The sequence below is a fragment of the Pelobates fuscus genome, chromosome 11, assembly GCF_036172605.1.
Source record: "Pelobates fuscus isolate aPelFus1 chromosome 11, aPelFus1.pri, whole genome shotgun sequence".
Taxonomy (NCBI): Eukaryota; Metazoa; Chordata; class Amphibia; order Anura; family Pelobatidae; genus Pelobates; species Pelobates fuscus.
Window position 1 is genome coordinate 13,916,216 of NC_086327.1, and position 22,603 is coordinate 13,938,818.

The 22,603-nt window shown below is 37.8% G+C and overlaps 1 protein-coding gene across 1 annotated transcript in view; it reads right to left on the reverse strand.

Moving 5' to 3' along the window:
* Positions 1 to 22,603, reverse strand: part of LOC134576733 (phospholipase A2 inhibitor and Ly6/PLAUR domain-containing protein-like) — a 28,872-nt gene that overhangs the window by 886 nt on the left and 5,383 nt on the right. Inside the window, exons 3-6 of the mRNA XM_063435448.1 lie at positions 16,965 to 17,108; positions 12,338 to 12,478; positions 10,916 to 11,032; positions 6,068 to 6,190 (exon numbers count right to left, since the gene is read on the reverse strand). Of these exons, the coding sequence (XP_063291518.1) occupies positions 6,068 to 6,190; positions 10,916 to 11,032; positions 12,338 to 12,478; positions 16,965 to 17,108 (525 nt within the window). The remainder of the gene's footprint in view (positions 1 to 6,067; positions 6,191 to 10,915; positions 11,033 to 12,337; positions 12,479 to 16,964; positions 17,109 to 22,603) is intronic.

Genomic DNA, 22,603 nt, shown 5'->3' on the forward strand with positions numbered 1-22,603 from the left:
TTTTAGCAGGCATCTTGCTTTTACCGGCAGAAGAGCTGTTACCCTTCCAAGGGCATTTTTAAGGAGCCCCATCATGATCAGAGAGATTTTGAGACTAGTTTTATTTAGAAAGGTATAGGAGTGTAGTCTTGGTAATAGTATTGGACTGATCTTGGAAAACAGCCAGTGCTGTTGGAAGTAATTCTGCAATAGCAGAGTAAAGTCAGGTCTTAAGGTTAGCAGTGACAGCAGGAGCTGGTTGCTTAGAAAGCTTGGATGCAGGACGAAGGAATATCTAAGTTCTGTAGTATATAGTCAAAATAGGGAGTTATCAATACTCTAGGGATTTCCACAAGTTAAAAACTTATTTTATTGAAAGAGTGTCAACACAGGTCGACATTTCAGTTCAAGATCTGAACTTTCTTGAGGACAAAAACACCCAAGTTCTGTATTTGATTGAAACTAAAAAGCAGGATTAGATGCAATATATTAAACAAGAAATGTAATTGATGAAATAATACAAATAAGGATCTGACAAATAATAAATAAATATACATATAAAAATTGGGGGTCACCCAATTATAAGGAGGGGTTCCCCAGTAACAGTTGGGTGTCACCCAAACTGAATATAAATGGGGGTTACCCAATATTAGGTAAGATAAATAAGTGGACGTCACCCACAATATGGAAAAGTACTGAGCAAAAGCGTGTATGACTGATTGTGAGTAGAAACGCGAGAACAAGTCACGGCCGCAAAAATTTGAGTGATGAATGCAATAAAAAAATGGCTGAAATGTATTATACTTAGAAAAGACTCACCTGAAGGCAAGCAGCAAGGAAAGAGGAAGTAGTAGGTTGCTTCTGTTTTACACATTTTAACTGTTTATTTGCTGCTGGGAGGTTTACAGTAAAGAAGCCTCCTGTCAGGCCATAGAATGCCCAAAATACACACACACACCTTTGGTTATCTTTAACTTGAATAATAATAAACTGCATGAAAATACAAGTAGCAAAAGGAATATTATTAGGCAAACACGTTTACAAATGTAATATTGCAAATTACATTGTGTTAATTTTGCCACTGATTTTGTGGCCTTGCCTAAACTACACTGCCTCTAAAATCAGTTATAATCGGAAGTCAGTTTAAAGATCCAAGATCACACTTTGCTGATCACACATGATCACACGCTTTTGAGGTTAACTGAACTCAGACAATGGACCTACTTCCCTAGTGAAAGTGGTAATAAAAACAAAATGTGATCTACATTATGATGGTGTAAATCACTAAAAGGCAACTGTTATTAAAAACATAAACACTCTAAGCTCCAAGACAACTTTAGCTTGAAGGACTACTCGACACCCCAAAAGCACTTCAGCTTGGTGAAGTGTATCCTAGTTTAACTTCAGTTTATAAAAGTGTTGAATTCTGTTAGAAATCAGCACTTTTATAAATTAAATAAGGAACACAGCCAAGGAGTTATGCAGACTCCTTCCATTAGCTCCCCTGAGCCAACGGACGTGGCAGGCATGCTCTACTTGAGTGTGCCTGCCTCCCCCTCATAGACCTCAGTCTAGATCCACAGACCTCAAACCAGACAAGCCAACGCGCGCACACACAATGGTGTACGAGTGCGCATGAGCCGATGCGTGCACATGCAATGGTGCACATGGGTACCAATTGGGAGTCTCTCTTTAAAAAGCCTTTGATTGGTTATTTGATTTCCTTCTGGGTAAAAAAGGGAGGGCTTGCTAGAGCTTCAGTTCATAAGATCTGCAGCCATACCAAGCTCTTTAAAGATATACACCCAATGAATACATGTATGACAAATGCATGTATGCTTTGGGTTATATCTAGTAAACAGTAATTTATTTGTATTTTATTTATTTTTTGCAACTTGGGCAGTGGGGTGCTCTTTTAATGTAGCAGTTTTGGTGTATAGATCATGCCCCTGCAGTCTCACTGATGTTTAGGAACTAAATCACTTTGATAATGCTGCCCTATTCACACCTCCTGCATGTGACTGGCACAGCCTCCATTAAAAAATTAACGAATGTATAGAATTTCTAAGTCAAACTCAAATCTCTGTTGGAGATGCCTATCAAACATAGGCACTATTTATCATATCTGGTGGGATTGTATACTGCTGAACGTATCAGAAACAAGTTTATGTCATCTTCTTAAAAATGTGTTTCCAAATATCCATACTATTTCCCCACAAATGTTTTGTTCAATATTGAAATTCCCACTGGTAATAAAATACAGAAAAACGTAATTGTACATATTTTAATGACTACTAAGATCTGCGTAGCAAGACAATGGAAACAAATAGAACCACCAAACTGGGTGGAAGTACAGAATCAATTAGAATTCCAATGTAGAATGGAATATGGATTTTATGCATCAAAAGGGGAAATAGATAAGTATAAACAAATTTGGCATCCCTGGACACAGTATAAGGATTCTCAAAATATAAACTGAACTAACTTGGAATTATGTCCCCTCAGACTATCTCACCTCATGGTCCTGATGATCCCAAGGGGCTCCCCAAACCCCCCCCTTTTTTTTGTCTGTTAATTTAGTATGAATGAATGAAGTATGAAAGGATTATCCTTGCATCCAGATAAAATTACTAAATAGATTTAATAACTAAAGATTATCAAAATGAATGAAATGGTGTTCATAATTTATTGTTCAAACTGTATAATCATAAATATAATATATTTAATGTTTCGTAATTGTAACTTGTTAAATATTTTTTTTGAAATAAAGAATTATAAATATTAAAAAAAAAGTTTTCATTTTTACATCATAGTTTGTTTTCTTATCTACCACTCTGTTAAATTAACTTTAATCACACACGGGAGATTATAGCAGACTCAAAACATGAGATAAAATATTCTAAATTAAACACAATAAGCAGTAAGGGGAGTTTAAAAATTAGATCTCTTTTTCAGGAAGTGTTAGGAAGGCTGTGTAAACGGCCATTGAAATTGCTTATTTATTTCAAGAACACAACATGTCATAAAACAATATAACAGTAGTGCTCCTTTAAGCATAAATGCTTTACTGATTCCCAATAATTCTCAAGTGGTTTGCAGAAAGATGCAGATACATTCTCTATACATGTGTTTCTTCTTTACTGCAGTTACTATTAGACAGATTGTTGCAAATCGACAATATACGGCTTATAGTTTAAAAGCTACCTAGCAAACAAATCTAGGTTAATATTCACATGTTCCCTGATAAACCTCTACTAAAAACTCAGCATTTATGCTTAAATTAAAATACTCAGCACCTAGCCATCAACACATGGTGTTCATTGTTTAACTCAGTGGTAGTCAACCTTTTTCTACCTACCGCCCACTAATGCATCTTTTTGGTTGAAAAAATTTCCTTACCGCCCACCAGTTTTCGCGCAAATGCGGAATATTTTTAAGAAAGGGGGGTGTTTTTAAAAAAATAAATGTACGTACATTTATCTTTTTATTTCTACTTAATGCAGGTTTATAAGGTTTTTAACTTCATAAAGTTTAATGAGAAAACAATAAAGTAAATTGAAATTACCTTTACTAGTGATTAATGAGATCCTTGAGGTTGATGCTGCGAGACTAAATATTTGATATCTGGTTCGATTTTCGTAAGGAACAAACGAAGGTCTCTTTCAGTGATATTCAGACGACTTCTCTGTTTGCGCATAATATGATTTCTCATTTGTGCGTCAGCTCATCTCCTCTCCCTCCTCAATTCCCCTCCCCACCTTTTTCTCCCCTCTTTTCTATTTTTTAACCGTCCTTATAGCAATGCCCATTAGGAAGGCTGAGCTAGGTAGCCCACTTACTATAGTCCACTATAACAGACAGGCACACATACAGACACACATACAAGACACACACACAAAGACACATACAGACACAAACACACACAAGACACACATACAGACACACACACACACACACACAAGACACGCATACAGACACACATACAGACACACAAGACACACATACAATGACACATACATACAAAGACAAGACACACATACAGACAGACACACACACACAGACATACAAGACACACACACAAGACACACACAAGACACACAGACAGACACAGACAGGCACACATACATACACACACAAAGACACAGGCAGGCACACACACACACACACACACACACACAAGACACATACATACAAACAGACAGGCACACATACAAACAGACACACACAGACATGCACACACACACATAAGACATACATAGACACACACATGCAGACACACATACAAAGACAAGACACACATACATACATACAGACACACACACATATATATATACAGACAGACACATACACACACACAAGACATACATACAAAGACACATACAGACAGACACACACGACATACATACAAAGACACATACAGACAGACACACACACACATACACACAAGACATACACACATACACACAAGACATACCTACAAAGACACACACACACACATATTTAAGTCACCCTCCTGTTTCCTACCTTTAAGGTGCAGGAGGGTGACTTTCCCTGGGGTCCAGTGGTGGCTCAGGTGGATGGGAGTCAGAGTTCCCACTCTGACTCCCTGGTCTTCCTCCCGCGCGGCTCTCAGTTTTAGCTGGGAGGAGTGACCGGGGAATCACTTCCTCCCAGCTCTGATGTCATCACAGGGGGCCCGGTCGCGCTGTTAAAGCGCCCAGCGCTGACCGGGCCCCCTTACAATCCGCATCCATCGGGTGGCCCTGACAGCATGGGCCACCCGATGGACACTTTGGAAGGCGGCCCCGGCGGTTTACCGCGCGGGACGGAGCCGCAAATGGTCACGGCGGTACCCAGTCGCACGGGTACCGCCGGCTCGCACCCGCCCGCCCGATCAACCTGGAAATCCCTACCGCCCACCTGGAATCCTGAAACGCCCACTAGTGGGCGGTAGGGACCAGGTTGACGACCCATGGTTTAACTGCTAAGTCGGACTGTATTCTCAGTTAGATCTACAATCCCACTGCCACCATTATAGTAACATATTACACTTTTTTTTTTTTTTAACCAAGAATATACCAAGAAATAGAACTAAACTTAGATCTGGAAGGGAGGTGGTGCTCTTTCAAGATCTTAGTGTTCTACAGAACTTCTACAATGTATCTGCATCCCCTCAACCCACAGAACAGTTAGTAGTAACCTATACAGCATTCATGTTTAGACACTACTAGTGTTATGTTCTCTGATGTTTCGCATTCTTGAAATAAGTAAAGCAATGTATTTTCCTTACAGCGATCTACACCCAAGGTGTGGATCATCTGTTTTGTTTCTCTCATCCTTCAATGTGACAGTATTTCCCCTATTGAGAAATCTAGACTCAAGGGGAGTGTAGTACTTTTTGTTTTCATACCTTGCAGACCTTATCTGCTATAAGGATTAAGAAAGTGTGAAGCAAGGACACAGCATGTGTATGCCTGACACTTAAAGGACCACTCTAGGCACCCAGACCACTTCAGCTTAATGAAGTGGTCTGGGTGCCAAGTCCCTCTAGGATTAACTGATATGTTTATAAATGGGTTAATCCAGCCCTCAAATCCTCTAGTGGCTGTCTCACTGACAGCCGCTAGAGGCGCTTGCGTGATTCTTAGTGTGAAAATCACAGTGAGGGCACGCAAGCGTCCATAGGAAAGCATTGTAAATGCTTTCCTATGTGACCGGCTGAATGCGCGCGCAACTCTTGGCGCGCATGCGCATTCAGCCAAAAGGGAGGATCGGAGGCGGAGAGGAGGAGGAGAGCTCCCCAGCCGGCGCTGGAATAAAGGTAAGTTTTAACCCCTTCCTCACCATCCAGCCCGGTGGGAGGGGGTCCCTGAGGGTGGGGGCACCCTTTAGGCACTATAGTGCCAGGAAAACTAGTATGTTTTCCTGGCACTATAGTGGTCCTTTAAAACGGTTTTCAGTGACATTTTGTGTCTGTTCTCAGTTGTAGATAGCAAAAAATGGTTACAAATTCCTACATAGCATAGTGAATGTACATGAAACTAATACATTGCATTGAACTTCAGAGTTAACTGGCAAATACACTTACCTGAAATGTTGGTCATCATATAAGCAGATGCACAGACGTAATTAAATGGGCAAGTCACACTGGTCCCTGTGCAAGTTGTGACACCAGTTCCTGTACATGATACACATCGAAGACTGGAAGCCACTAGAACAGATATACATGTGTCATATCATAAGATGCATGCATAAAACATACACTATAAACAACATTATAACTTGTTACAATATATTTTTATTAAAATCTTCCATCTCTTATGTTGCCTTGACCAAGAAAGTACCAGCTTATATGTGCATAGCTGAGTTTGGGAACCTTTTGGGTGAGAGATTTGGTCACTTTTTGGGGAAAATTTACATTTACATTTTCAAGGTGCTTGGAACTAATGCCCTCTGCAGTCTTAGCACCCGTAATCTCAGGACATTATTATTGGCATTTATATAGTGCCAACAGATTCTGTACTGCTTTACAATATTATTAGAGGGGGGGATTTAACTATTAATAGGACAATTACAAAAAAATGTACAGGAACAATAGATTGAAGAGGAATCCGCTCAAACAAGCTTACAGTCTATAGGAGGTGGGGTATAAGACACTAAAAGGGTAATCCATATGTGAAAACCTTGCTCACTGTGTCAAAGAGGGTATAAGCTATGCCTCATTCACGATGAAGACTCTGATCGCTGAAACAATTGTTTGGAGGTTTATATTTCTTGGGTAGAGGGAGCCAGTCCGAATTCCATATCTGGACTGCTCTTTAGGGTGGGATTAGTCTGATATGCAAATTGTTTATGTTTTAAATTGTTATTGGTTTTGTAAATGTGTGATGTATGTCTCTTTCATGTTGTGAAGTATATAAAATATTCTTTTTTTCCCCACTCAAAAACGTGGCCCTTTGACCCCTTGGTATGTTGCAGTTTATATAAGGACAAACATAACAAGAAATGCAAAACACTTTGCATAGCATGGAAAATATGCATCTAAGATAAGCTGAATCATTCAAAAAAATGTAAATGCAGCTTGAGAGCATGAGATTTTTGAAATAGTGATATTCATATCTGTTATGGGGCAAATAAATCCTTTTTTTTAGGGTAGCCAAATATGCACTCCAAGAAAAATATAAATGATAAAAAGAATTAGAGAGCAGTTTAACCCCTTAAGGACCAGACTTCTGGAATAAAATGGAATCATGACATCTCACACATGTCATGTGTCCTTAAGGGGTTAAATGATAACAGAAGCAAATACATAAACTAAACGAAATTAAAACGCAATTAATTTAACATATAATAGATTTGCACATAAATAAAAAAAGCAGTATATAAGTACTTTACAGACAAAAAGTTAATTACAAAAATAATAAAGTTATTTGATATTATAAAATTGTAAGGATGGATATTTCATATACACTCATATGAGAAACATATATTCATGAATATGTTGGGTTCGATTTATTCAGGAATAAATATACCAGTAAGAGTCAAAAAAATGTTTATCTCCTTGTCTAGGAAATCTAATCTAACAATTTCCTTGTTTTAACAACAACATTCAAGTGCACATCAAAGCGTCATAAATGCAGATTGTAGCCTAAACTTACCTATTACAGGAAAAGACAATACAATGACAACACTATGATTTACTTTTCTAACGATTAAGTAAAAAATGAAATGCCTTAACTTTGTTAAAATAGTAATATCAATATTTACCTTTTGCCAAAGCAGAAAAGATAATCAGAAATTTGAAGAAAAAGCCCATGATCAGAAGGCGACTAAGTTTATACAAATGTCTAGAGTAGTAGACGTACGATGTAGATCGTTAACTGTAGATAGAATTTTGCTCTCTAATAGGAAAGAGTCTTTGCCCTGACTCCGGTGCTTAGTAGATATAGTTTTCTACCAGCACTTACATTTGCCTTATATACTAGGTCATTTTACTATCACAACAAAGACAAAGACTAACAAAACACAAGAGCTAAATGGCCTGAAGGTGTTTGTGTTAATTTTTGTTTTAAGAAATCCTGTAAGAATGAATTTGCATTCTAATATATTTTACTGAAACTTCCTCATTCTTTTAAAAAAAAATAGGTAAAAAGCTGTTATTTTGGCCAATACCCATTAATGGAATGTTTTACAGACCTAAAAGCTTGCTGACATGCTTTATGTGTCTGGATTCTGTCATTTTCATGACATTTTGTGAAAAGGGACATTTTTAATAGAAATTTTTTGGGTTTTTACGTCCAAGATGCATTATCTTGCACTTATCCACATTAAATGTCAGTTGCCACAACTCTGACCATTTTTCTAGTTTACCTAAATCATTTTCCATTTGGCTTATCCCTCCTGGAACATCAACCCTGTTACATATCTTAGTATCATCCGCAAAAAGACACACCTTACCATCAAGACCTTCTGCAATATCAAATATTAAAGAGAATGGGTCCAAGTACAGATCCCTGAGGTACCCCACTGGTGACAAGCCCAAGCTTCGAATATACTCCATTGACTACAACCCTCTGTTGCCTGTCACTCAGCCACTGCCTTACCCATTCAACAATATTGGAATCCAAACTCAAAGATTGTAGTTTATTGATAAGCCTTCTATGTGCAACAGTGTCAAAAGCCTTACTGAAATCTAGGTAAGCAATGTCTACTGCACCACCCTGATCTATAATTTTAGTTACCCAATCAAAAAAATCAATAAGATTAGTTTGGCATGATCTCCCTGAAGTAAACCCTTAAGGACACATGACGTGTGTGACATGTCATGATTCCCTTTTATTCCAGAAGTTTGGTCCTTAAGGGGTTAAGTCACTTACCTGAATCCAGCACTGATGTCCCTCGACTTTGGGTAAGGCTCCACCCACGCTACTCCCCTGCCGATGTCAGCCAGTGGGGGAGACTAATGCACATGCGCGGCAATGGCCGTGCTCGCATTAGGATTTCCCCATAGGAAAGCATTATTTAATGCTTATATATTATTTTCTTCTCTGTGATTGGCTAAAATTTTTGTTGCCCAACAATAATTTATTTTTTATTTAAATATTAACATTTTAATAATGGCGGGAAATATTAATATTTTAATACGGTGAAAAATCTGTCGCTGGAAGTCCTCATGTTGAGCGTGAGCATGTCCGGCATCAGATAATACACCAAAGTTCTGTTTCAATTCAGGAAGTCCCTCTAGTGGCTGTCTGTTAGTCAGTCACTAGTGGTGGAGGGGTAATAATTGCAGTTTATCAGAAACCTCTGTAGGGTTAAGGGACATGGGATGTTGTACCCAGACCACTTCAATGAGCTACGTGATAGGTTGGCAATACAATGTCAGTGTTAATTTTGTCGACTAACATTTTTAGTAACATTTTTGTCGACTAAGATTATTGAGATTTAGTTGACTAAAATCAGACCAAACTAAAACAATTAAGATGACTAAAATACGACAAAAACTAAAATGGCATTTTAGTTAAAAGACCATGACTAAAACTAAATTGAAATATGCTACCAATATTAACACTGTGTGACCTTATCCCCTCATTTGTAAAATCAAACAACTGTAAAACATTATTTTTTCCCCAAACATTTAGGTTTAGAATAAAATAAATAGATTGATCAAAATTAAGCTGTTTTGTAGCAGATCAATGCCTTCTTTAGTGTTCCCTGATAATCTAAGGTGAGGCAGAGAGGGAGTTTTTATGTATACCCCTCCAATCAGACTTTGTGGACAGGTAAAACCAGCTAAGTTACATAGTCGTTAACCAATTGGAGGAAATGTTTCTGTCATAGGAAAAATTCAAACAATGGAAACGTGTGATTTATTAATACGTGGTGGCTTTCATTCCCATAATAAATGATCACCATGTTATGATCAAGGTCAGAGGTGTAAATTAGACAGGACAGGATTATTGGGTCATCCTGGGAGATCCTGGTTGTTCCTTTGACCGGTAATGTGACAACATACATTCGGGCAATGGGAGATCCCCTGCAGAGGGTCTTTATTACCCCAACATGTGAGGGATTTTTTTCAGTTTATGGGATCCCATGGCATCTAAATATCAATCATGTAGACCATTATTTATTTTTGGACTCTTGAGATCCATGAACTACTGCAAATAACGGTCTACATGGTTGGAACTTTACTGACTGAGGAAACGATCAGGATCTCTTACAATCGGATGACGTAACACATCGTGTAGCAAGTCTACCATGCACAAACCCACACCGTGCTGGACTTGCAAAAACTATGCTCTAATGCTCTTACTTCACATTGCAATACTCTGTAACAGATATGCCTACACTCTTACAGTTGATTATAATAATCAGATTAATGTTGTGTTATGGACCACAAGTCCTGTATGCTAGCATCCCAGGAGTAATTTTCCTTCATTTGCCTGCCTCATTTTGAATAGAACTTGTAGGAACATACTTTGTCTATAGTTTTATCACAGAGCCTTAAACTCAACAAACAGAGATTTGGAATTTGACATTTTGTACCATTTTAATTGACACTTTGAAAGCACAGTTTAGTACGCATTACTATTAAAAATCAATTAATTAATTAATCAATTAATGACATTGTATTCCACAAGAACTGAAGTGCGAGGGACAGTCTTTTCTCTACCATTCTGTCACATTACATGATTATATATACAGTAGATATACAGCATATTTACAATGTTGTATCAAATTATTTTATTCATAGAACTGTTCACAATCTGTTTGATTTTTCCATTGTATAACTATATTTATTAGGTTTGCCAACAACAATATTTTGTGCTAAAAATATATTATGTAAGCTGGCAATAATTGATCTTGAAGTTGTCTTAATATCCACTTTAATCTCTCATACTAAAACACTTAAAAAGGGTTGTCAGACACGTACCTGGATTCGCATTGTTGCACATAAATGACATAGAAAGAAAGGCACCACTGGCAGTAGCAGAAAAAATACCAATGTCACAGGGAGCCTGAGTAGAGCAACCACGAATAGCACTGATTCCTACAAAAATGTAAAATTGTTCTTGTAAGATATATGGCAAGTTTCTTGTGCAGGAGTATTACTGCGTTGATAGAGTGAATATGAAGACAGTTAAACTATAATAAGTACAAAGCATTTCTACATGTCCAAGTAATTGTATTGTAGATGATCATGTGGCAGAACACTGGGCATAAGGGATTCTGATGGCCTCTCTCTGGGCAGCTCCAGATCTATCCTGCCGGTTTGTTCAACAGTTGCAATAAAGTAACACACATATATGATATTTATAAAATGTGGTTTGCTTAACACACACTGTATGTTTCTGAGTAATTTCAAGTTATGGAAAAAATAGGATATACCTAAACATATAAATAAATAAAGAAAAAAAATCATAGAGGAGTTATGTCAATCAACAAATAGCCCCTTATTTCAATGTTACACTCACAAAATTGAAGCAATTTTCAGGCTCATCAATTGTGTAGATTCTCACGAATTCCTCATAATTCAGATGATGAATGATGCACTTTATATGAACACTACTTGATTTTTTCACTCCTGAGGAAGTCTGATATTACAGACGAAATGCGTAGGGTTTAATCTGTTTTTATTTATTTTTTATTTTATACATCTGATTTTTCTGCCTTGTACTTCTGTGAAGATTTTCCTACTCCATGCTGATGGGACATACAGAATTGTATTGATGGTCTTTTTTTTACACCTTTTACACTGTAAGTGCAACCATTAAAGCTGATTTATACTTTATAGCAGTGCTGTACTATGTTACTTTTTATCTTTTACTGGGCAGACTAGATGGGCCGAATGGTTCTTATCTGCCGTCACATTCTATGTTTCTATGTTTCTATGTTTACATGCATCATTCATCATTTGAATTATGAGGAATTCGTGAGAATCTACACAATTGATGAGCCTTAAAATTGCTTCAATTTTGTGAGTGTAACATTGAAATAAGGGGCTATTTGCTAATTGAAGTTACTCCCCTATGAGTTTTTTTTTAATTTATTTATTTATATGTTTAGGTATATCCTATTTTTCCATATGTATTGAGGATTGAGAGGAATCCTTTGTTATATCAAACTAAAAAGGAAGTAGTTATCTTTTTTATTTACTGTATATATACTGCACCTGGGTGGTCTAAGTTTGTAATTTCAAGTTATATGTGAAAGCAGTAAACTGTAATAATAACAGTAACTATATTTTAAGCCATTTTGAATCGAAGGTAAGACTTTTGATTAGTTGTCAAATATTGACTCTTGACTTGAAGAACGTTTTGCATGTATTCTATATATTAATACATAATGACATTACCATTAATTGAATTTGTGGTGTAAAGAACACACTTATTCTCCTCTCCTTGGCATAGCATGGTTTCTGAAGATGTACAATCAGAACTTGCTGATATACAACTCGGACACGTCAGTCCATTGAACGCATTACTAATAGATGGAACTGTAAGGTAAGGAGATAAAAGTAAAAAGAACAAAACATTGGTTTTATTAAAAAATAATAATCATTGAAAGATAGGTGCTCACTATATACTGTAGGTGAAGCAGCAGTAAATCTTACAACTCTGTTATGTAATAAAGAAAGCAAACAATTGATAAACGGTGCCTAAAAATGTTAAACCTTATGTGTAATCACACAGAAAAATACAGAAAAAAAACAGACTGCAACAAATAAGAAACACTAGATCATCTTATACAGATATCTGTATACACAATATTATATGTAAAAATACTGAGATATAACAATATTGAAGAGTCCCACCAGAAAACGTCTTTTTTGGAGATAAGAACCTTTTGAAGGTAGTGCTTTTTTGGATTTCAGTCTGTTATCCTCCTTAGTGTTCTAATAGACAAAACTTTAGTGCAGGTGAGGAATTCTGTTGTTGATGTCTCATATGAATTAAAACTCAAAAGAAACCACCAATAGTAATCACTTGAAAAAGCTTATGGGTGAAACGCGTTGTGATTATATAGCAGGACTTTTTTTATCTGTTTTTATTTTGTGTGGTATATTACAGTAAACATTTTTTTTACCCTCAAAATGTCATGTTTATTTTTTATGTATTTTTTATCCTGTATCTACATTTTTAATCTAAAAGAACTCCCACATCTACCTACATGTATCCTTGGCGGGGATCATACCAACCAAGCTGATATCATTGAAAAGGTGCTCTTGAAATTGTGAGTAGATTATATATATATATTTTTTAAAGTACTATTGTTTGAAACAGTGAGCGCTATATTTCATTTTATCACTTTCCTATGCCATTTACATTGTGAACATCAAAAGAGGACAGCTCCAGATTTATCCTTGAGTGGGGATTGTGCTGCCCAGAGCCCTATCTAAGAGCTGATTAGAAGCTCTCTCCTTGTGAGTGTATTTTATCTTAATTTTACATAAGACATTGTGTATACTGGATTACACTATTGGTGGTTTCTTTTGTGTTTTAGTATTAGTTTTTTTTTTGCATTTTTCACACACAAACAAATATCAACGCTAACTTTGGCCAGTGTTTGTGACTAAGCGGCTACTAAAAATGACTGCACAGTACCCCATTTGTAATACCTTGGGTTGTCTACGTTTGCAAATGATATGCTTTCATGGGGGTAATTCTCATTCCTGGGCTACCATTAAAGGACCACTATAGTGCCAGGAAAACATAATCGTTTTCCTGGCACTATAGTGCCCTGAGGGTGCCCCCACCCTCAAGGTCCCCCTCCCGCTGGGCTGGATGGAGAGGAAGAGGTTAAACTTACCTCTTTCTCCAGCGGCGGGGGGTTCTCTCCTCCTCCTCTCCGCCTCCTCGGCTGAATGCGCATGTGCGTCAAGAGCCGCGCGCACATTCAGCCAGTCTCATAGGAAAGCATTAACAATGCTTTCCTATGGACGCTGGCGTCTTCTCACTGTGATTTTCACAGTGAGAAGCACGCAAGCGCCTCTAGCGGCTGTCAATGAGACAGCCACTAGAGGCTGGATTAACCCAAATATAAACATAGCAGTTTCTCTGAAACTGCTATGTTTATAGAAAAAAAGGGTTAACCCTAGCTGGACCAGGCACCCAAACAATTTCATTAAGCTGAAGTGGTCTGCGTGCCTATAGTGGTCCTTTAAATTTCAATGTGTATAAACTGAAAAATTTAATGTGCTCTATATGACCCTGCAACTTTCCAAAACACAATAAAACCTATACATGGGGGCGTACTATTTTACTCATGAGACATTGCTGTATGCAAAAATGTGTACTTTGTTGCTGTAACAGCTAACAGTATTATTACATCCACAGTTAAAATGCCATGCAGAACTAAAAAAATAACAACATTTCTTAATTTCTCACATTTTGTTTATATTTTATTCATATCAAACTAAGTTCCATTTATAAATATTTGATATGAAAGGAAAGACCTGTTTCTCCTGAACAAAATAATATATAAGTGTGGGTGAATTTAATATGAAAGAGGTGAACTGAACTTGTACAACTGTCTCAGTCCTTAAGTGGTTAAAGTAGCACTGTCATGGCCGCATCCGTTTTTTGTTTTTTTAACACCCCTCCCAACTCCACTACATCTAATTGCCCCCCCTAGTCACCACCAAATGCCCCTAAGCCCCCATATTACCTATTTTTTCAACTTTGTTTCGTGCCTGGACCTAGGTCCTGGGCACCGCCATCTTTGTGTGGGCAGATTAAGGCCCTGTGGGACACGTCATCTGCCCAAAGTAGATAGCGCTGTAAAATTCCCGCACATGAAGGGCATTCGCTATTGTCTGAAATTCATATGGGAATTTTGTCTATTCGTTCGTCAGAAAGACGAATGAATGAATAGAAATTTCAGATGCACAAACACTGAATATCGGTGTTCATTTGTTTGTTCTGTTTATTACAAGGAGGGAGCTACTGGCTCATAACTCCCTCCTTATAATATGTAAAAATAGAAGCCACAGGGAGCAGTGCCCCCCGCCACTTCATAAGCCTCCATGCCCTCCCTCACTCTATGGGGGTCAATATGACCCCCATATTAGCATAAGGGAGATTAAAAAAAAAGTGGATGCTCACTGTTGTTTAAAAAAACAGCCCCCCCCCCCTTCCAATAAATGGCCCCATGGTGGGACATCTATTAACCAGCAGGTGGGACATAGTATCCCTTCCGAGCCCCCCCCCACCCATGCCCCAACTAAATGTAGGACATAGGGCCCTAAATGACAATAAGTGAGGGACCTATTGCACCCCCCAGCCCCCACCCATGAGCAGTGGTTGTGGGCCCTAAATGACAATAGGGGGACCTATTATCCACCCCTGGCTCCCACCCATGAGCAGCAGGTGGGGGCCCTAAAAAACAATGGGGGAGGACCAGTTGTTCTCCCACCTGGCCCCCACCCATGAACAGCGGGTGGGGGGCTCACTGCCCCCCCCACTGCTAGGTTACACCAGCAGTGACACCAGCAGATGTTCTATCCAAATGTTACTAGTATTAAAAAAATCCTGTCTCCCCCACAATGCTCCTAGATCAAAGTAAGCATAGTCAATATTCTTTATAACTTTTAATTGAGCTAGCCAAATGGTAAATTCCCCTAGCTGTAGCAGAAATGCAGCTTCCACGATACTCAGTCAGCATATGAGCTGTGTTTCTACTCTTCACAGTGATATACAGGTTTAATGGAAGAACAGCTACCTGCTGAATAAGGGAATAATGTGTTACCCATCTACTCTAAATATTGTCAATCAATACTTAAACTGAAACTCACACAGAATAAAGCATTTTTATTGAGATGAAAAAGAAACTAGTAGAGAGAGATTGTCAGGTTGCTAATGGTTGTGGGGGGTAACCCCTATAACGAGTACATACAAAAAGAAAGGAAAATAACGTATTGGCAATCCAGAGAGGAGAAGGAGAAACACCAGAGAAAGTGTCCCATACTCAGCTCCCTACCTGGAGCCAATACAGTATAAGCAACCCCTAATTACTTATATATCATAAAGGTTAAAATATAACTTTTAATAGACACTTAAAAAAGTCCAAAAAAATAAATGTCAAAAAAGTAAATGTCACAAGGAAATAAATAAAATTGAATTGAGTTAAGGCTGTAGCTTACAGCCCTTCAAATCTAATAGCAAAAAGCTATACAGCCTTGGTCTAGTAATAACAAAGAGGTGGGTATGGTAGAGGGGTAGGAGAGGCAAAATAGTAAGTGCATAAGGGAGGAGGACTATTTTGGGGTGGTTAAAGATTTGGGTGTTTGGGGCAATCTGGGCAATATAGACACCACTTTTAGAATTTATTTTCTTTTCTTTTACTTATTTATGCACTTACTATTTTGCGTCTCCTACCCCTCTACCATACCCACCTCTTTGTTATTACTAGACCAAGGCTGTATAGCTTTTTGCTATTAGATTTGAAGGGCTGTAAGCTACAGCCTTAACTTAATTCAATTTTATTTATTTCCTTGTGACATTTACTTTTTTGACATTTATTTTTTTGGACTTTTTTAAGTGTCTATTAAAAGTTATATTTTAACCTTTATGATATATAAGTAATTAGGGGTTGCTTAAACTGTATTGGCTCTAGGTAGGGAGCTGAGTATGGGACACTTTCTCTGGTGTTTCTCCTTCTCCTCTTTGGATTGCCAATACTTTCTTTTCCTTTCTTTTTGTAAAGCATTTTTATTGTTTTAATCAAAAAATTGAAGTTGACCCAGAAGAGAATTTCCTTCTGCAGAACATATATAGAGTTCAGAAGATTATTTTAGAACTTGGGTAAGCAGAATGAGGGCATGCAGCCCCTCAGTATAGTTAAGATTTCTCTAGTGTTTATGTTAAAAAAGTTAGTAGTATCAAAGTGATATAATGCCCAATGTTTTTTAATTATTATAGGTGGTTCGCAAAGGACCTGTTCGTTAATCAGGCTAATTTTAGTTTAATTATCAAGATACTTACTGGTGGGTATAGTTGGAGTACAGTCATCGGTAGAACAGCAAGTCACAAGGAAACCAATGTTCAAAGCAGTATTAGCAACAATTCCCATTATATTACACTTATTAGCTGGTTGACACGAACGGATCATATCTACAACTGATGTTCCTGTGCAAATTAGAAGACAATAGCATTGTTATTAGAAACAGTAGTCAAACATTAGGGATTGTTCTAGCTTTAATGACCGAATAATCTAAATTTTATTACAGACAGGAGGTGAATATTTAGTTAACCATCTTTACTAAAAACCTACCAGCAGCAAAGAAAAACTTAAAATGTGTAAAACAGAATCAACCAATCAGAATTCATATATGAGTTATATAGGGCTTTGAGATTCTTCCACTTCCTCTTTCTTGATGCAGCTACACCATATGTAGACAACCATGTAAACCAGGACAATCTAAATAGGATGATATATAGTCAACTATGTAAACAGGAAATTATTTAAATGAACACACTAGGTGAAACAAGAGAAAGGCAGCGACGGTGGAGAAGATCCTTCACACTAAAAAGGAAGAGAAAAATATTGTGAAAGTATAGTTCTGTCAGGGTCCGGTGGAACCAAAACACACAGTACATATCACCACAAACAAACTTTCTGTATACCGGTCATTATAGTGGCTGAACTAACAGAATGACAGAGTATGTGAGAGGTCAAAGGGATACAGAATACAGGACAATAGATAAGGAAAGCCAAAGTCAAAGGGTTACAGAAGACAGGAAAAGCAGTAAACTAGAATATTACTATTAGCCAGAATCAATGTAGAGAAACACACTAAATGGCTACCAAGCACCACAACAGGGCAACAAGGAATGGGAGAGGTGTATGATTTGTGGGATATACCTGACCTTTTTATTTGAACTCTTGATGTCATTTTTGTGCGCCGAATTCGGTCTGGCGAATTCCAAATTTGGACCCTAATTCGGTTGCACACAAAAGCACACTGTTATAATGGAACACCTAATTATGGATGATGCTATAATGCTAAAATGCTTTATGATAACCAGAATAACCAATAGTAAAAATACTAAAATGATATAAGCAAGAAAATAATGAAAACCAAAAATCACAGGGTGGAAAAAAAATACAAAGGGTGGGAAAATATCCGCCTCCTGTCTTTAATAAAATTTTGATTATTCGGTCACTAAATCTAGAATAATGCCTAAATTCATTGCAGGAGTTTTCATATTTGCCTTTTTAACGCCTGGAAATTAAAGGAAAAGATGAGTGAGAAGAAGTTCGGAAAGAAAAGGTACAGAAAGTAGATTACTTACACCAATCAGCAGAGGAAAAAATGTCAGAAAGGAAGCTCCTTGTGAGGAGGGCAGAAGAAGCTGCTGCAGTACGAATAGAATGTACTCCGAAGGAATCATCAATTCCCGCAAGACCGATAAGCCATTTAATTCAGCAAGCAAAAGTGGGACACAAAAATCGACATTGAGGACATACATAAGAGACAACGAGGGGTCCGGAAGTAGTGAAAGGGACTAGTAAGAGTGATGTACCATTGTAAACAATGAGCCACACAGAGAAAAGATCTGTCCAGAAAATACGGATAGCACACTGAAGAGAAAAGAGTTTTTGTGCAATGTGGGATGGAAAAATTTACACTTACCTTTGTAAAGACGACAGTGTGTTAATCTCATACTCTCATATGAGAGACTCGCCGAAATTTAGCCAAAAGTTGTTGTAAAAAGAGATCTAAGTTAGAAAGCCATACTTCCAAACATGATAAAAACTTATGCCACATCCCAGAAATGGGTGTAGCGAGGTGCAGGAGGCCTGGCGAGTCTAATACTCCATAAAACCATATGTAGGTAGTGGAAGCGCACTCAACCATTCATCCTGGAATCCTGGGTGCTATACTGGATAAGTCCCAGTAGCAAAAAGGACTAAATATAGAGTTTTGAATATAGAAAATAAACCAGGCACTCCAACGAATCCCAAAACATAGGCAGTTTTATTGGACCCAAGAACCAGAAAACAAAATTTCGACCCCTTAGGGCCTTTGTCAAGCTTGACAAAGGCCTTAAGGGGTCGAAATGTTGTTTTCTGGTTCTTGGGTCCAATAAAACTGCCTATTTTTTCGAATTAGTTAGAGTGCCCGGATTGTTTTCTATATTTAATACTCCATAAAAGTCTGCCCACAGACAAGTTATTGATAGGGACATGCGCTATGGAAATCGAAGAATAAAAGAGATTAATGGATCGGTACCTTGGTCGAAAAGGGAAGACAAAAAAATGAATGATATTAACTAAAGATGTTGAAAAGGGATAAATATCCATTTTCACACAACAGCTATTCCATATTTTCCATGTGGATAGGTTGGAACGTCTTGTTCTAGAAGTCCATGAATCCCATAGTAATCCCCGAGCAGTGTTCGAAAGTCCTGAGACATTCCAGGATGCCCTGAAAAGGTCCAGGCCATGAGCTAAAGATGATCCTGAAGGGAGAAAGGGTGAAATTTTCCTGTTGGACCTTGGAGAAGATCACAGATTCGAGGTAGAAGAAGACGGTAATCCACCAACATTTCCAAGAGGATGGGGTGCCAAGGTTACAAGAACAAGAGTTCTAAGTTTGTGAAGGGTTCAGGGAATCTTGGAGAATGATGAGAAGGCGTAATCTCTCAACATCAGCCATGTTTGTTGAAGAAACGCTAATGTTTGAAGAAACGCTAAGTGTTAACGGCTCAACATTTTGGGTCTAGTAGCCAGCTGAAGAATGCATCATTCTGGCAATTCAATTGTGAAGCAAAGAGGTCTATTTAGAGAGGATCACAAGACAGATGAAGATGATGGAAAATGCATGGGTCCAAATGCCCATTGCTTGAGAGAATCAGACAGCCAGTCTGCACAAGGTGGTCAGGACCCAGAAGATGCTCTGCTCGAATAGAGAAGTTCCTGGCTAAACAAAATTGGTAAAGTTGCTTTGTCAAGTCCGAGATGAGTTTGGAACAGGAACCCTCTAAATGATTCATGTAACAGACAGCCAAAAACACTGTCCATCCAAAGAACTCCAAGGGATCTAAATCCTGTTGTTGTGATGAAGAGGAATGTCTTTATTTTGGAGTTTTAGCAGGCATCTTGCTTTTACTGGCAGAAGAGCTGTTACCCTTCCAAGGGCATTTTTAAGGAGCCCCATCATGATCAGAGAGATTTTGAGACTAGTTTTATTTAAAAAGGTGTAGGAGTGCAGTCTTGGTAATAGTATTGGACTGATCTTGGAAAACAGCCAGTGCTGTTGGAAGTAATTCTGCAATAGCAGAGTAAAGTCAGGTCTTAAGGTTAGCAGTGACAGCAGGAGCTGGTTGCTTAGAAAGCTTGGATGCAGGACGAAGGAATATCTAAGTTCTGTAGTATATAGTCAAAAGAGGGAGTTATCAATACTCTAGGGATTTCCACAAGTTAAAAAACCTATTTTATTGAAAGAGTGTCAACACAGGTCGACATTTCAGTTCAAGATCTGAACTTTCTTGAGGACAAAAACACCCAAGTTCTGTATTTGATTGAAACTAAAAAGCAGGATTAGATGCAATATATTAAACAAGAAATGTAATTGATGAAATAATACAAATAAGGATCTGACAAATAATAAATAAATATACATATAAAAATTGGGGGTCACCCAATTATAAGGAGGGGTTCCCCAGTAACAGTTGGGTGTCACCCAAACTGAATATAAATGGGGGTTACCCAATATTAGGTAAGATAAATAAGTGGACGTCACCCACAATATGGAAAAGTACTGAGCAAAAGCGTGTATGACTGATTGTGAGTAGAAACGCGAGATCAAAAAGTCACGGCCGCAAAAATTTGAGTGATGAATGCAATAAAAAAATGGCTGAAATGTATTATACTTAGAAAAGACTCACCTGAAGGCAAGCAGCAAGGAAAGAGGAAGTAGTAGGTTGCTTCTGTTTTACACATTTTAACTGTTTATTTGCTGCTGGGAGGTTTACAGTAAAGAAGCCTCCTGTCAGGCCATAGAATGCCCAAAATACACACACACACCTTTGGTTATCTTTAACTTGAATAATAATAAACTGCATGAAAATACAAGTAGCAAAAGGAATATTATTAGGCAAACACGTTTACAAATGTAATATTGCAAATTACATTGTGTTAATTTTGCCACTGATTTTGTGGCCTTGCCTAAACTACACTGCCTCTAAAATCAGTTATAATCGGAAGTCAGTTTAAAGATCCAAGATCACACTTTGCTGATCACACATGATCACACGCTTTTGAGGTTAACTGAACTCAGACAATGGACCTACTTCCCTAGTGAAAGTGGTAAGAAAAACAAAATGTGATCTACATTATGATGGTGTAAATCACTAAAAGGCAACTGTTATTAAAAACATAAACACTCTAAGCTCCAAGACAACTTTAGCTTGAAGGACTACTCGACACCCCAAAAGCACTTCAGCTTGGTGAAGTGTATCCTAGTTTAACTTCAGTTTATAAAAGTGTTGAATTCTGTTAGAAATCAGCACTTTTATAAATTAAATAAGGAACACAGCCAAGGAGTTATGCAGACTCCTTCCATTAGCTCCCCTGAGCCAACGGACGTGGCAGGCATGCTCTACTTGAGTGTGCCTGCCTCCCCCTCATAGACCTCAGTCTAGATCCACAGACCTCAAACCAGACAAGCCAACGCGCGCACACACAATGGTGTACGAGTGCGCATGAGCCGATGCGTGCACATGCAATGGTGCACATGGGTACCAATTGGGAGTCTCTCTTTAAAAAGCCTTTGATTGGTTATTTGATTTCCTTCTGGGTAAAAAAGGGAGGGCTTGCTAGAGCTTCAGTTCATAAGATCTGCAGCCATACCAAGCTCTTTAAAGATATACACCCAATGAATACATGTATGACAAATGCATGTATGCTTTGGGTTATATCTAGTAAACAGTAATTTATTTGTATTTTATTTATTTTTTGCAACTTGGGCAGTGGGGTGCTCTTTTAATGTAGCAGTTTTGGTGTATAGATCATGCCCCTGCAGTCTCACTGATGTTTAGGAACTAAATCACTTTGATAATGCTGCCCTATTCACACCTCCTGCATGTGACTGGCACAGCCTCCATTAAAAAATGAACGAATGTATAGAATTTCTAAGTCAAACTCAAATCTCTGTTGGAGATGCCTATCAAACATAGGCACTATTTATCATATCTGGTGGGATTGTATACTGCTGAACGTATCAGAAACAAGTTTATGTCATCTTCTTAAAAATGTGTTTCCAAATATCCATACTATTTCCCCACAAATGTTTTGTTCAATATTGAAATTCCCACTGGTAATAAAATACAGAAAAACGTAATTGTACATATTTTAATGACTACTAAGATCTGCGTAGCAAGACAATGGAAACAAATAGAACCACCAAACTGGGTGGAAGTACAGAATCAATTAGAATTCCAATGTAGAATGGAATATGGATTTTATGCATCAAAAGGGGAAATAGATAAGTATAAACAAATTTGGCATCCCTGGACACAGTATAAGGATTCTCAAAATATAAACTGAACTAACTTGGAATTATGTCCCCTCAGACTATCTCACCTCATGGTCCTGATGATCCCAAGGGGCTCCCCAA